Source organism: Podarcis erhardii (assembly GCF_964252035.2).
Source record: "Podarcis erhardii genome assembly, chromosome: 7".
NCBI lineage: Eukaryota > Metazoa > Chordata > Lepidosauria > Squamata > Lacertidae > Podarcis > Podarcis erhardii.
In genome coordinates, this window is record NC_138511.1 from 43,154,871 (window position 1) to 43,170,864 (window position 15,994).

Here is a 15,994-nt window from a genome sequence, read left to right on the forward strand (position 1 = left end):
GGCTTTTAGCAACCTGTGAACATTTCGGTCTTACATCACCCTTACTTCACCCTGCTTATTCATCAGCCAGGTGAGTTATATAATGAGCGTGAAGAAGCAGTTGGGGCACATCAAGCCAGCCTTCCCCAACCTCCGGATGTTTTGGACTACAACTCCCAGCAGCCCCAGCCAGCATGGCGGCATGCATTCTGGGGATGATGGGAGTCGGGGAAGGCTGCATTTTGCTATCTATATTAACTAAAGACTCAAGGAAAGGCAAGCTGAAGCTGGCATTTAGACTCAAGGCTGAGAATTCTAGGGAACAAAGGTTATACGTTGGGGGCAGGCTTTGTGACCTGGGCCCCATTCTCATGCCCAGCGTGGAAAAAACCAACAACTGTAAGTTAGGTAAATGAACTGCAGAAAGGGGGAGGGAACTCCTAAAAAAATACTCGCTGGCTAAGTTTAAGAAATAAAATCTTCAGCAGGGGTGAGAAACATGTGGATCTGCCGATGTTGTTGGATTTGACCCCCTCCCCAATCTCTGACCATCATTTGCTATGCTGAGTTGTGCTGATGGGAGTCCAATAACACCTGGAGGGTTACAAGTTCCCCAAACTGGGTCTTCAGCCAGAGGCCACTATACAAGGAGTGCCCTCTTTTGGATGAGCAGGCACTTCCCTTTGCCTTCTCTCCCATCACCCCTTATTCTGCTGAGGGCTGTATACACACCAAATGAACCCCTATCTGAACTCAGTGCCAAAAGGAACCCAAATTCTGTACACAGAATTATGCAAGTTACTAACTTTGCATAATCTGGTCTATGTGGCTTGGGAAGCCCAGCCAGATGGGCGGGGTATAAATAATAAATTATTATTATTATTATTATTAGTAGTAGTAGTAGCAGCAGTAGTTTATTGCGAAGAACTGGAGTGGAAAGAGGAAGAAGTGGGGATAGAACAGGCAAGGAGAATGAGGCTTACTGATGTGAGGTGAGAATATGAGAATATTCTCTGCTAGAAAATTCTCCAGAGAATATTCTCCACAAACTGTAAATTCTAATGTAAGAACCACTTTTACAACCCACATTTAAAAAATCTAGTAAATACGTCAAACTGTGATACTGCCAGTGTAAGTAATGAATACTGATTTTTTTTTTTTATCCAGTTACATTACTGGGCATTGTGTCATTCACCACTGGCAGTTCTGAAATGTAAGCTACAGAAAACATTTATACACTTAAAGTACCTAGGCCTATACAATTATGTGTAACAGCATGTGAGGTGGCCTTGATTTAAACAGCTGACATTTCTATATTTTTATTTAGTGTCAGTAACTGGTTTTTGCAGTGCTGTTCGATGGTACAAGGTGCCATTTACCAGAGACTGACATACTGAAATATATTATCATATAATGATAATATATTTAATGTTAATGGCTTCTTTTTGGTATGTTTGCATATATATAGTTTTGTTTATCAAGCTGTGTTTGAGTCACCAAAACAGTTATTGTTAGAGCTATTAGAAGCACAAGATAGCCTATTACTGAATTTACTTGTATCAAACCTTAACATGCCAATTGTATTTTTTGACTTGTCTTATAACATGTACATTTTCTAATGGAAGAATAATATATGATTTAACTACTGAGTTTCCTTATACCAAACCTTAACATGACAATTACTGTTGCCATCACCTTAGAATGGTTTAACTTTAACTATAAAACATGTTTTATTTTTTAATTTGATACTTGCAAGTGACAAGTGGGCTTGTGCTTATATATTTCCACTGTGGTTCCTTTACTAAATCAAAGAACATGAATTCACTGCATTGCCCCACTAAATAAAAGTATGTGTACAGTTTTTGGTTGCGATCTGAACAAGTTTACCCATGAATAAACATGTATATTAACTAATTATATAAATTTCAATGCATTAAAATGATATCATTTTCAATGCATTAAAATGAATAGTCTCCTATTTTAAATGAAAACTCTCTAATAGTCTCATTAATCGATAATATTCTTGAGAATATTCTCCAAAAGATTATTCTCGAGAATTTAACATCACTAATGGGGCTAAGTGGTTGTTAAGAGCTTGGAAAAAAGGACCAGTAGCCTTGGAATGGAGACATGGGAGAGCAGATGGGAGAAGCTCAGTTAGCACCAGACTACCTCTCTAGTAGTTTAAGGTGATTAACAATCAACGTATAAAAGAAACAGAAGTGCCAGTTCATGCATGGAGTCCAAGAGCAAAAAAAGAGGCTTAAACGTAGACAGTAAGAAACAAGATGCTGCTTGTGAACCCAAACCCAAAGCTACTGAGAACAAAGCAGAAGCCAAGATGGCTACTGGCTCACTTTAAAAATAATAATAAATGGAGCAGGGAGTCTCTCATGAGGCTCCATTCTGACAGATTTTACATCGTAAAACACGTTGCTTACATAGATTCCCGACTTTCTACAGTGCAAAATCTTCAAAGAACATGTCTGAATCAAACATACAACACTTTTTGCTTCTGTTTGATGTGAGCGAATACATTTGCCACCCAATTTCCTTTGCTCTCCCATATAAAGAGCCAACGAAACCAACATGAGAAACCTTTTCCCTCGACATGCTGTCTCATGCCGTTGTAAAACATCAGCTTCTCAGAGTTGCCAGCCAGCAGGGACTAAACCTCCTCACACCCTTCCCTGCCACATCATCAACAGCATGGAAAAAGTATAGCCTGTACCTTGGTGGCTGTGGCGATCGTGGTTTTGGCTTCTCCTTCTCCTTCTCCCGCTCTCGGTCCCGGTGCTGTCGGTCCTTCTCATCTCTTTTGATGCGCTCCCTCTCTCTTTCCCATTCCTCTTTTCTTTTCTGGCGCTCCTTGTCACGCTCCCGTTCTCTCTCGCGCTCCCGTTCCCTCTGCCGCCGCTCCCGTTCACGCTCTCTCTCCCTCTCGCGTTCTCGCTCGCGCTGCCTGTTCTCCCTCTCCCTCTCTCTTTCCCTTTCCTTGTAAAATAATGGTTAAGTTGCGTTAGGAGTTTTGACCCACATGTTCATATGATGTTCCTTCAATAATCTAACATGGCATTTAATTCCCCCCACCCCCAACTAGCCACACATGCCATGATGGAATCCTTGAGATAACCTTTATTCCAATGGTTTCTCTCTGCAAGGAGGGCCAGTTCTTGAGTTACTTGAGCAGTGTGGTTGTATCCCTCCCAGCATGAAACAAAGAAACCACACAAGAGGCTTCCATGAGCTGGTTGCTCCCCATGTCAGCAGCAAGGACTGATGATTCCAATTCTCAACACAGCCTAGGACCCTCATACCTACGGGACTGCCTCTCCTGGTATGCCCCACGGAGGACCTTAAGGTCTGCAAATAATAACACCCTGAAGATCCCAGGCCCCAGGGAGATTAGACTGGCCTCGATCAGAGCCAGGGCCTTTTTGGCCATGGCCCCGGCCTGGTGGAATGCTCTCTCACAAGAAACCAGGGCCCTGTGGGATTTGACATCTTTCCGCAGGGCCTGCAAGACGGAGCTGTTCTGCCAGGCCTTCGGTCGGGCTTTAGTCTGATTCTTTTCTTTCTGTATAAGAACAAGCATTAAAGAGGCCTCCTAGCCCACTCACAGGTCCTGTTACTGGTGGTAACAGCTGGCCTGGAGAATATTAACCACTCTCAATTTTACCCATGGACTGCCATCTGTCCAGATTTTAATTTGCTCTGAACTAATTTTAAGATGTATTTTAATTAATTGATTGCCTGTTTTTATGTTCTTATGTTCTTTGTATACTGTGTTAGTTTTATGATGTTGGCAGCCCTGACACCCGGCTATGGCTGGGGTACAAATAAAAATTTATTATTATTATTATTAATAATAATAATAATAATAATAATAATAATAATAATAATAATAATAATATATTATTTATACCCCACCCATCTGGCTGGGCTTCCCCAGCCACTCTGGGCGGCTTCCAAAAGAATATTAAAATACTGTGATACATCAAACATTAAAAGCTTCCCTAAACAGGGCTGCCTTCAGATGTCTTCTAAAAGTCTGGTAGTTGTTGACATCTGGTGGGAGGGCGTTCCACAGGGAGGGCGCCACTACCGAGAAGGCCCTCTGCCTGGTTCCCTGTAACTTGGCTTCTCGCAGTGAGGGAACCGCCAGAAGGCCCTCGGTGCTGGACCTCAGTGTCCGGGTAGAACGATGGGGGTGGAGACGCTCCTTCAGGTATACTGGACCGAGGCCGTTTAGGGCTTTAAAGGTCAGCACCAACACTTTGAATTGTGCTCGGAAACGTACTGGGAGCCAATGTAGGTCTTTCAAGACCGGTGTTATATGGTCTCGGCGGCCGCTCCCAGTCACCAGTCTGGCTGCTGCATTCTGGATTAGTTGTAGTTTCTGGGTCACCTTCAAAGGTAGCCCCACGTAGAGCGCATTGCAGTAGTCCAAGCAGGAGATAACCAGAGCATGCACCACTCATATTATTAAATGTAATTGGAACAACATGAGATGCACACACTAAAGTTGTGAACACGGCACTCAGGTAACACAGGAACTGGGTCAATGACTTGGGCTAAACTGTCTGGATCAACCTACTGCAGAATAAAAGCTCAGCTCGTGAGAAGAGGATGCATTTACCTACCTTACTCAATCTGTAGTTCCGGTATGGATCTGGGTCTGTGTACTGTACCCTGAAGTTCTCATACTGCCCGCCTCGCCAGAAGCGTTCTATATCATAATCATAATAAGGATCCGCATAAGGGTCAAGCCTGCAGAGGAATCAAGAGAGGGCAAACATTCAAATGAAACAAAACTACTGTTATTGCCATCACTGCTTAAAAGAAAGAACTGACTCCCATGCCACATTTAGCACACAACATGTGCTATCTAATAAATATTTTAAATTTTATTTTAAAGAGTGACCTCTTATCACCAAACATGGCAGCAACCATGTTTATATCCACCCAGTGTCTTTAAAAACCCCCCAACACAAACAGGCACAGGTGTGCATGCCTAGCATCACAACGTAAGATAGCAGCTGGAGCTGGGCCCTCCTCAACCACGGAAAGCTCAGAAAGCTGTGAGGGCTCTGGTCAAGGGAGAAGAGGTGAAGCCTCTGCAAGTTTGGTAAATTAAGATATTGGGGCATAGAGGGGACTTCACCACAACCATGGCTTTGGTTTTACTTGACGACCTTCCTTCTGAGGATGTCATCAGAAAATGCATACCGCTGAACAGATGTCAATATGCATTTCATTATTTAGGAATGCTGCAGTTACTATAAACTTTCATGAGATGCTGCCAGCACCTGGAAGCCTCCACACCTGAATGCACCAAGTTAAGATTTGTTCAACTGGAAGCCAAGCCTTACGCAGCAGCTGGTATTGACCGAAGAATTTCAAAGAATTGCAAGGGATCAAAATGAAAGCAACATGGGCCAGCTGTAAGCACAACAGAGATTAGGGACTGCTTACCCATAGTTAGCGTTCTCTTTGATGTCCACCTCACTGGAGTTTTTCAAGAAACCGAAGGGAGGAGGGAAAAAAGAGGAGATTTATGAAGCTCTCAGCCATCTTCACACATCACAAGCCATTCTCAATGCATGTTAAAATTGTTTTGTAAAAAAAAAACTCTTAGGGGAAGGGCAGTGATGCGAGTCTTCTAGAAAATTTTGAACTGGAAATTTTTTCGGTGCTCTAAACTGAGGTTGGATTTAGTACATTTGACCTATTTAGCAATCAAAAACTATAGACAAAGATGCATATTTGTGTTAATTTTATGTGCTATATAAATCTCAAAGGTTCTTTTTCCACCTTTAGCCAAAAGTAAACTATCTGATTGGAGAGAGGGGATCAATAATACATATTAAAATGTGGCTTCAATGATTAAATTCAAATCTTTATTTGGAATTTCATTGTGTTGGAATATTTGCTAATATTTTAAGACATGATGACTCACTTGCATACAGTTTCCTATTATTTTTTTTCCATTTTGAGTGGGAAACTAAAGGCACTGAAAACTGTTTAGCACTGGCATCATAAAATTTATTACCAGTGGGTCCCAGGGCAGGTTGAAAGAATTTAAGCACCAAAATTTAAAACAGTTGAAACAGATCATAGTAATGGGAATAGGGTGGACCCTGAAAACACACATCTCAGCTGTCAAAGGCCAGCAAAAAGATGCTTTATCTTAAGCATTCATCACATCATTCCAAAAGAAAACACTTCCTAATGTAACATTTTTTTCAAATGAGGGGGGGAGGAGAGGTTTTCCTATTTTTTTCTTTTTGTGTGGGTCTTTACACCTGGGGGCGGGCATCTCCTGTCAATCACTCAATAGCACAGTGATGTCAGGTGAGCTGTTTTGTCTTCACTGAAAAAATGCTTAGTGGTGCCTGCAAATCCCCTTTGGCCCAGCCACTTATTTTCTTGCCTCTCACCTGATGCCATATAGGGGCATGGCTTGGCCAAAACAGCCTGGAAGGCCAAATGAGAAGGCCTGGTGGGCCTAATTGGACCTGTGGGTTGAAGGTTCTCCATCCTTGGGGGAGTATATTAATTAACATCCTAATTTTACCTGCCTCAAGAGCACATGAACTAACAGCAAGCACTCAGTTTGACTGGTATTATATCCATGCTGTTTTAGAAAGAGAAAACTTTCAGTCCAAAAATATAGGGTCAGAACCCTTTTCCGTAATGGAAACCTGCCTTTTTTCAGTGTTGTGCAAAAACTACGTGCAAAGAAAAGCTGAATTCTGCATCCTGAACAAAAGATCAAAAAGGTGCATCTTTGTAGAATTCATTTTACACTGAACCCCAAAGCTCCCCCAACAGCCAACCTGACCCACTTGCAGCCCTGCTCAACAAGGTTTCACAGTAACTGTTTCCAAGTTTCTTTTCACAACCATATGGACCAGAACCTTGATTTAAAATATGATGATACCAAATTTAGCACTTGTGTGTGATGCAACTGAGGAAGCAGGGAAGAGGCTCCCTTTACTCAATGCACTGCCTGTACTAAGTAGGTTAAGCTTTGTGAGCTAGTGATCCATTGGGGTGACTCATGAAGGCTGGGATCAGCTGTCATGCCAACCAGGACTGTGATCCGTACACAACAGCCCACTCACGGCTGCTGGATCGCCAGAGAAGCCTGCTTGACCTACTTTTTGCAAATGATGGGGCCCACCTTGCAACACAATAATGTTAAAAAAAACCTTTAAGTATTAGAAGCATGAAGCTGGGATGATACTGGGAATTGCACTGGGGCAAGAGCAGGAGGTCATGACTGCCTTAGCAACATAGCGCACCAGGAAAAGGCAGGCTTGTGTGACTGTTTTCAGTTGGGCTGTAAACAGAAGACAATTGATGGAAAGAAATATAGCTATCACACTTCTCGTGTGCCCCTCTATATGGAGAAGAGTGTTGCACAGAGGAGAAGAGCCCCCCTTGAATACCAAGGAAGGGCTCTTAAAGCGATGAGAGCAAGTGTGTGTTGCTACTGAACAACACAACAGAGTGCTGGATAAGCCAACACTGCCCTCTGGAGGACTGCAGTCAGATACACAGAAGCCAGCCTGCTCAAGTCCGCATTCCTGCCACCAGACAGAATTAGACAGTTGCGTCTTACGTCGAGTCCCGAACATCCCGAGTGATACGATAGTTCCAGTCCCGGAAAAATTCATTCTCTTTGTCAAACTCGCGCTCGTCCTCTCCGATGGTCACCGTGAACCGCTTCTCCTCAAAGTCAGGCTCCTGCTCCTTCCTCATTGTGGCCTTCTTTAACACCTAAGTGGGCGAGAGGTAAGGAGTCGTCCGTCTAGAACAGCCTTTGCCAGCCTGGTGCCCTCCAGATGTTTTGGACTACAGTGTGTATCGGCCCGAAACTGGTTGGCCCCCAAACACCTGTCAAGCACCAGGTTGGCAAGGGCTGTCCTAGAGCAGAGGCAATAAATCCCATTCTGTGGCTTAATGACCCACTGCAGAAGTGCTAATATCCCAACAATTTATTTCTCATCTTTTCAAATATCAACTACTACCTAGTTTTGTTTTGTTTTGTTTTTAAAATAGTGGATCATATTTTAAAACACATTACAATTTTGAGGTAACATTTAATTCTCTGTGTTTCTTTGTTTTTTAGAATCATAATGACAGAATCCCAGACCACATGTTAAGGCTGAGCTAAACAAACACACTTTTTCAAAAGCTTAAGCCGTTTCCGTTTGTTTTGAAAAGTTGTCACTTTTTATTCTTTTGGAATAAAAGCAGCTGCCATCTCCCAACTGGAAATGAGCACTATTCATTTCCTAAAGAACACTGCCCTTTGCTATTTACTGAAGCCTTCCCAACCCTGGTGCCCTTCAGATGCTTTAAGAGACTGTAAGTCCCATCAGCCCAGCCAGCATTGCATGGGAGTTGTGGTGAAAAAGATCTAGAGGGCATCAGGTCAGGAAGGACTGGCTTACTGCAAATAGCACCTTCAGGGGCAGAGAGCAGCCAGGGTCAGGGTAAAGAATATATTTTTGGAAGGAAACAAGTGTAAAACCCCGATCCAGATTGGGACAGGTTTTCTTCAAAGTAAAAGTAGCCACTGAAACAGGATTTTAAAAATGTGCTTGGTCTTTATTTGTTGTTTTAGCCTTGCTTTTTTCACAGCCACTCACTGCAACAAACATCACCAAGAATGGAAATGAAGCATTTTGGATACAAACTGATATACCAATAATGCTTGGTATCCTTCTGTTTGTTTGAGAATGATAATAATGATGATTTTAAAAAGCACCATCTTGGAATGGGGAAACCCAGCCAGATGGGTGGGGTAAAATAAATAAATAAAATTATTATTATTATTATTATTATTATTATTATTATTATTATTATTATTATTATTTTCACTGTGTTGCTAGCTGCTTTTAACAGGCTCCAGAGATTCAGATTATTACTATTATAATTTATTAATTTATCAGTTGCTTTATACAAAATAAAAAGTCTTAAGGTGATTCAGGAATGTAAAATACAACAAAAGCAATCTAAAAACAGAAAATTTTAAAGCCATACTAAACACTAAATACTTTTACTTGAGTAAAAGACGAGCACCGTTGCAGGAGACAACTCTTATTAACTAAAGGCCTGAGTAAACAAAGAGGTTGTAGCAGTCCACTCTTACCAATTTCATTTATATGTATAAAAATAAGTCTCATCATTCGGAGTACAATAATGGAACTGGGTATGGAAAACTCTTGACTCAGCCATGCGGGCTCTTGGTGGCCTTATCACGTGCTGTCATGCATAAGTCACAGTGAACGCAGCTTTTGCTTTTGTGTTTTGAAGAGTAACCTGCGTGGCAATCTCTGCCTTTTCAAGAAAAACACACACTTTTGTTGTTCAACTCAATATTTAAAGAGGGTTTCCTAGGAAACTTGCCCAAAATTTGAGAGAGAGATAAGATTGCACAGCGCATGGTCACTGAGGAAACAATTTGCTTACTATAAGAAAGGGCAATATGCTGTTCACTGGCAGAGCACGTGTTTTGCATGAGATGCAAACACTAAAGGGGTGAACTTTAAAGTGGTGCAATCTTCCATCAAAGAACCTCAAGCAGCAGAGCCGTGTGTGTGTAGATATATCACTGCTGGATAACTTGAAGAGCGACTCAAGTCAAGAGCAGATACTCCTTAGCAAGGCAGATCAATTGCCTATCTCTAGGGCCCCAATTCTAACATAATGAGAACAAGCAAGTGAGAGCCTTGAGCTTACATGCTCTCTTTACTCCTCCAGAGGTGAGACACTTTAGGTCACTAGTCGCCAGAAAGAGCAGAGCAGAGTTTCCCTTTTTGTCTGAATGGGGGAAATGCCAACATCAGAAGCCTCCCGTTTCCACCCCTTCTGCATGAGCAGACAATCCCAAGGCTCATGCCTACTCATTCCTAATTATCCAAGTGTTGATTTGGAGGAGATTCTGAATACCTGTGAACAGCAGCCTAGTACATGCTCTTGATTCATATGTATTTTTCCTGTTTGTCCCCAGACAGCTGCTTTACCTCTTTCGCATGGCGGAGTCCCCGTTCCCAAGCACTTTCTGCTGGAGGGTCTGGAGGCGGAGGTGGCAATATTTCATCAACTACAGGGGCTCCCTTTTAAGAAAAGAGAAGAGGATGGTTCCAGAATGAGGTGACACACTTTTTCATTAGGCCCTCTTTCCCTTTCTCCCGGCCCATTGCTTCTGTTCTGTTCAGGGAAGTTAAATGAATTTGCCCAATGGCGTAAAAATTTTTTTTTTTTAAAAGAATAATAAGAAATTGGACTGTCCTATCTTAGAGAATGCTTTATCTCAAAGTTTCTGCCTTATCCAAGGGAAAGGAGAAATCTTTAAAAGGTTTTTGTTTTAACTTTAGTCCTTTACGTATTGGCAGTATTTGCACATGAAAATGAAACATCTTAGAAAGCTAATGACAGGAAAAATGTATGCCTTTACAAATAACCCAGGAGAGCTTCTTGCTCCAAATGTGCATGTTTACTGACTACTCATACTGGTTTGCTTTAGGATTTCAGCAAAATTAAGAGACTGTTCCTTCACATGGCAGCTGCACTCTCTCAACACAAGGAGAGTTGTGTATCTTCCATGAAATCTGGCCAGAAGGTTGTGTTCCAAGAATCTTAACATGCATAACTCTTTGCATGAAAGAGTTTTGATGAAGGAAATTGGGTTTTCAAGGGAAAAACAGGCATGATCTGGAAAAGGGGTGAAGGGGCCTTTAATGAAGCTTCTTACTGGAAAACAATCTTAAAATGTAAGGAAGGACTGCAGCCCCCAACCTCCATGCAGAGTCTTGCAGTCCACTTATTACAACATTCAAAATCAGATACATCAACTAGATTCAACTATAAACATAAAGCTAGCCCCCCCCCCACTGTCTGGGTTTTCAGGGATGGGGAAACTGTGGCCTTCTAGACGTTGTTGGACTCTCATCAGTCCCAGCAAGCAAAGCCAGTGGGCAGGGATGGAGGGAGTTTTAGACTAATAACATCTGGAGGGCCACAGGTTAGCCAGCTCTGCTTTAGGAAATAAATCATAATGCTTAGAGATCACTTTATTTGCAACCTCTACTGTTGGAGGCAGTATGTTTCTTGAGCAGCAGTTGCCAGGTAACACACCTGAGGACTCTTACACTCAGCTTGTGAGCTTCCCATTGGAGTATCTGCTTGTCCACTGTGAAAACAGGATGTTGGACCAGCTGGGCCTCTGGCCTGATCCAGCAGTCAGGCTACTATTATGCTCTTATGACCATGCTTATAAGCAAGTGGCTTTAAAATTGTGGCTCAGTGGCAATGCATGTGGCGTCAGAATTTGAGGTCGTTACACACACAAACATGGTACTGTACATGCACAACTAAGTGATCTCAAATAATGGGGCTGAAAATGAGCCCTTACTACCAGAGGCTGGTTGGTGTGGGGTTTTTGGCCAATCAAACCAGGGCTGACAGTATAGGACTAAGTGAACCACTGCTTTTGGAACACGAGAGCTGAGATTTTCTAAAATAAGAATCCACAGGCCAAACAAAAAGGCGCTGAAGCTTGCACATGACCCAGAGGGACAGCACAGTCCCCATCTCACCCACCCACGATTTCTGCAAGCATCAACAGACAAACACAAGAAAAGGTGTAGAACATGGAAATGCCAACTTGATACTCCCCACTTGCTCTAGTGTTTGCATATCTTCCAATGCAGTGTAGCCTGGTCAACCTCTTGGCATTTTAATTTACACCATGAATGATAATGTATTAAAAAAGTAATAGTACCATACCCAAGGATTGGCTGGCATCAGAGGGTGAGGCCCAGGGCCAATGGGTGGTGCGCCATTTGGAGAGAAAGGATCTGGCTTGGAGATCAAAGAGTAATTTCCTTTGTCATTTACACCAGGATGAATGAACCGGCAGTTCATACCCCAAGTACAATGCCCTATGGTGGGGAAAGCACACAGAAGATTTAAAATCTCCATGAATGGAAACAGTAAAAAAACACACAAAAAGTGACTAGAGCATATGTATATCTTTGCAGAGATGTTCAAATCACTTGAAAAAGAAAAAGAAAAAAGAAGGCAAAGCATTCATCAAAGGAGAAATGCACTGCTGATGCTTTACATTTTATTTCTTGGTTGCTGCTTCTTTATGAATTGCCCAGGTCCTAAGAGAACTTTGGTGAACAGCTTTTATTAAAACCTAGCAGAGCTCAGAGAGAGATTTGTATCTTTGGCCCAAGTGCCAGGAGAAGCTCTTCTTTCCATTGCCATATAAGTGTCCATCTAATCCCACCCCTGAACCTGGAAGGTGGTTAGCTTAAACAAGTTATCTCAGAATTGTTCAATCAATTAAAACCTTCCAAGCAACTTAAAATGTGCCATTGATTAATCGCAAAGGCATTTTTAATTAACTAAACATTTTTAATGAAACAATTTTTAGCACAAAGTACGTATAAAAATTACAAATGGAAAGTACCATCTTGAAAGTCTTTTGTATGCAAAATAAATGCCTCTTTTACAAGGATGCTTACCTCAACACAAGCATCTCTCTCCACTACCTAAAAACAAAGCAAGTCTGCTTCTTACTTCAGAAATATATTTATCCAGGTTCCAATTTAAATAACTAATTAATCAAGTAAAACACATAGGATTTTTTTAGTTTCTATTTAAGACTGGAAATGACATGCATTTTTAATGTCCTTGTTTTTATTGTCAAACAGCGTTAAAGCCAACCAATTAAACATCTATTTTAAAAGGCCATGGGAAATCTGACTGCCACCCACTGTAGCCATGATGGTGGGACTTGAGATCCAGATATAATAAAAAATGGCTTCTGAGTCGTAATTACTGAATTCAAATGCAGGATGTATTGGAATACGAAAGACCATAGATGTGGGTTCTTTCCTCGTGCTCAGCTTCTGGCTATCCCAAATATCTGAGTGGTCACTGCTACAAACATACCAAGTGGCCCTGTCAGGGTCTGATCCCAAAAGATTCCCTCTTACGAAGGCCTTTTGTGATGCTTGCTGTGACAACATTTGAGAACGTTTGATCTGATGTGACTCGATAACATACAGAAATAAACCTGGATAATGCACTATGTTCAGAAGCCACAAGTCTCGGGAGGCAGGATGGCAGAGGCAGTAAGTCCTGACAGCTGCCTCTGCAAGCTCCAGGAGAGAGGGAGCACTTGGGCATGGCTCCTACCTTTCATGAAAAACCGACAGGTGAGACGCGGCCTCACTTTCCTGTCATTTGGGTCTTTTACCTCCCCCTCTTCCAGATCGTCATCCTGAAAGACATAAAGAGACAGGTATGTAAAAGGCAGATGCTGCTACAGCAGCAATGCTGCCAATAATAGAGTATTTGCTTTGCTACCCTTCAATCAAGTAGTTGCACATTGGGAGACAGGTGAAGCCAAACACTTTCTATCCACCTGCTCCTGAACAGGTGGACGGTGAGCCACATTCTACCAGCCATAACAGGTCCAACTGAGTCTGTCATTCTCTTCCTCCTTTCTCTGCTATGTCTTGGCTCTTAAGAAAAGCCAAACATTTGTAAACGTTCAGCATGGCAAGGGCAGGGCTTCTCTGTGTTACAGAGTACTCTCACCTGCCAGTTATCTTCCACTATTAAACATACAGCTCTATCTCTTCTCAGCTATCTATCCCTTTCCTCCAATTGCAAAACTGCCAAAATATGGCAGATTCAAGAGCTGGGCTCCAAGCAAATCTTGTAAGATTTAAAGCAAGTGTACAGACACTTTTTGATTTACACAAGGTAACTTTGGTGAATGATAAATTAACCTGGAACAGATTTTTTTTTTTATCTCCCCACCCTCGCTTCCTGCCTCCCACTTGGGCACAGAACACTAAAAGTGCTTTATTTTATTTCTGGGTTTCTCCTAGTCATAGATCTGCAGGATGCCAGGTATGCAGATGAGGTTCCACCCTATTAAGTTCAAAGGCAATCTGTTTACAAGCAGCTCTTAAAGACAGCAAATAAAACCATTTCACTGTTCATTGCCACAAAATCCAACTCTCCCTGTTTCAGGAAGAGCAGTGCAGAATTACAATGTGGTACAGCTCTTACATAGTCATGGAAATGAAAAGCCACACCACAGCACAACATGTGGAGAGAGAAAGCTGGGTGCTCTTTATGACAGTCTTCAAAACTAATAACTCGGAAAAGTCAGACAGTAAAAGCAAGATTGCTTTTAACCAAATGAGGGGCCAGAGCTCAGCAGTACAGCATATGCATTAGATGCAGAAGGCCAGAAGCTGTGTCTCTGGTATCTTTTTTTGGGGGGGGGGGAGGTGGGAGAAGTTACTTCAGTGGTGGGCTACATACTCTGCATGCAAGAGATGCCAGCTTTAATCATTGGCCATGCTGGATGAGCTTTTCTGTTTCTTATTTAATTATTTTATTCAATTTTATAAATAAATAGTAAATACAAAGTAATTCATCACTAGGGCTGGGTGATAGATATATCGATATATTGTCCAAAACTGGTTTGAAGTCCATATAGTGATATTGGTTTCATTTTTGACCTGGCAATATATCACGAATCATGGTGTATGTGTATGTGCGCACTATGCAAAAATCACAATAGGGGAAAAACCGTGAAGCCAGCCAATGCTTCTTTCAATTCCTGCAGTCCCTGTTAACTCTGCCAGCTTAGCGCTTCCCTGCCTCCTGCAGGGGGCAGCGAATCACAAGAGGAGGAATGGGCAAAAATCACGATGCAGGGAAAACTGTGAAGCCAGCCAATGCCTCTACATAGCTCCATCCTTATTTCAGACATTGTGATATATTGGTATATTGCAATGTTTAGCTGATGATATATCACAATGTTTAAAGCCAGTTATCACTCAATCCTGATGTTCACCTCTACACACTGTATTTTTTGCTCTATAAGATGCACCAGACCACAAGACGCACCTAGTTTTTGGAGGACGAAAACAAGAAAAAAAATATTCTGAATCTCAGAAGCTAGAACAGCAAGAGGGATCACTGCGCAGTGAAAGCAGCAATCCCTCTTGCTGTTCTGGCGTCTGGGATAGCTGCGCAGCCTGCATTCGCTCCATAAGACGCACACACATTTCTCCTTACTTTTTTAGGAGGGAAAAAGTGAGTCTTATAGAGCAAAAAATACGGTAGTTCCATCCTTATTCCACACATTGTGAAATATTGGTATATCGGGATGTTTAGCTGGTGATACATCGCAATGTTGAAAACCAGTTATCACCTAGCCCTATTCATCACACCTCGTTATCATCCTTATTACAATGCTAGCAAATATGTTATTTGACTCTGTCCCACTTTAGAATTGATGGAAAAAGAACATACCCTCCATGGCCCCACCACTCTCAATGGAAGCAGTTATACAAGCACCTACCTGTAAGTGAACTGAAATGCAGGGAACTGGTCCTGCACTACAAGCAAGTAGAGGATGTTACATAAATGCCATAAACATTCAGAGTCATCACATACCTTGCAATACATTTACCCGTATGGTTTGAGGGATGGGAAAGACTAGTTGGCAATTTTACACAGTCACATAAAGCGAGCCAAGACAGAGGATTGTTAAGAAAGAGATCATGCATTCCAGATTCTGGCATAATGGGAAGGAGGCTGTCAATTGTGATTTTGTCATTAACATACATAAGGGTACCAAACTGAAATGATTTTTTTTCTTTGAAATGCCACATAGGACTCTTCCTTTGAGTGTCAATTTTAACACAAAAGCTAAAAGCCACACTTTGTGCTACTAGTAATCTATTGTAACCCCTTATAAAGTTTTCCAGCGTTTAGCCAGTCACCATGCTGGCTGGGCTGATGGGAGTTGTTGCTTGCAACACCTGCAGGGTACCATGCTGGGGACCCTAGACTAAAAAATTCTCAGACAGCAGGGATGGCAAAGGGCTCTGGGCCTAAAGTCAAAATAGCTGACTTGGTATATGGCAGCTTTCCATGTTCATATGAATAGCATGAAAGA

The 15,994-nt window shown here is 42.0% G+C and overlaps 1 protein-coding gene across 2 annotated transcripts in view; it reads right to left on the reverse strand.

The window, feature by feature from the left end:
- ZC3H18 (zinc finger CCCH-type containing 18) overlaps window positions 1-15,994 on the reverse strand; it is a 54,685-nt gene that overhangs the window by 26,935 nt on the left and 11,756 nt on the right. For both annotated transcript variants that reach the window (XM_081872051.1, XM_081872050.1), the window contains exons 3-9: window positions 13,204-13,288; window positions 11,782-11,936; window positions 10,017-10,109; window positions 7,607-7,764; window positions 5,455-5,487; window positions 4,623-4,749; window positions 2,711-2,973 (exon numbers count right to left, since the gene is read on the reverse strand). In XM_081872051.1, the coding sequence (XP_081728177.1) occupies window positions 2,711-2,973; window positions 4,623-4,749; window positions 5,455-5,487; window positions 7,607-7,764; window positions 10,017-10,109; window positions 11,782-11,936; window positions 13,204-13,288 (914 nt within the window). The remainder of the gene's footprint in view (window positions 1-2,710; window positions 2,974-4,622; window positions 4,750-5,454; window positions 5,488-7,606; window positions 7,765-10,016; window positions 10,110-11,781; window positions 11,937-13,203; window positions 13,289-15,994) is intronic.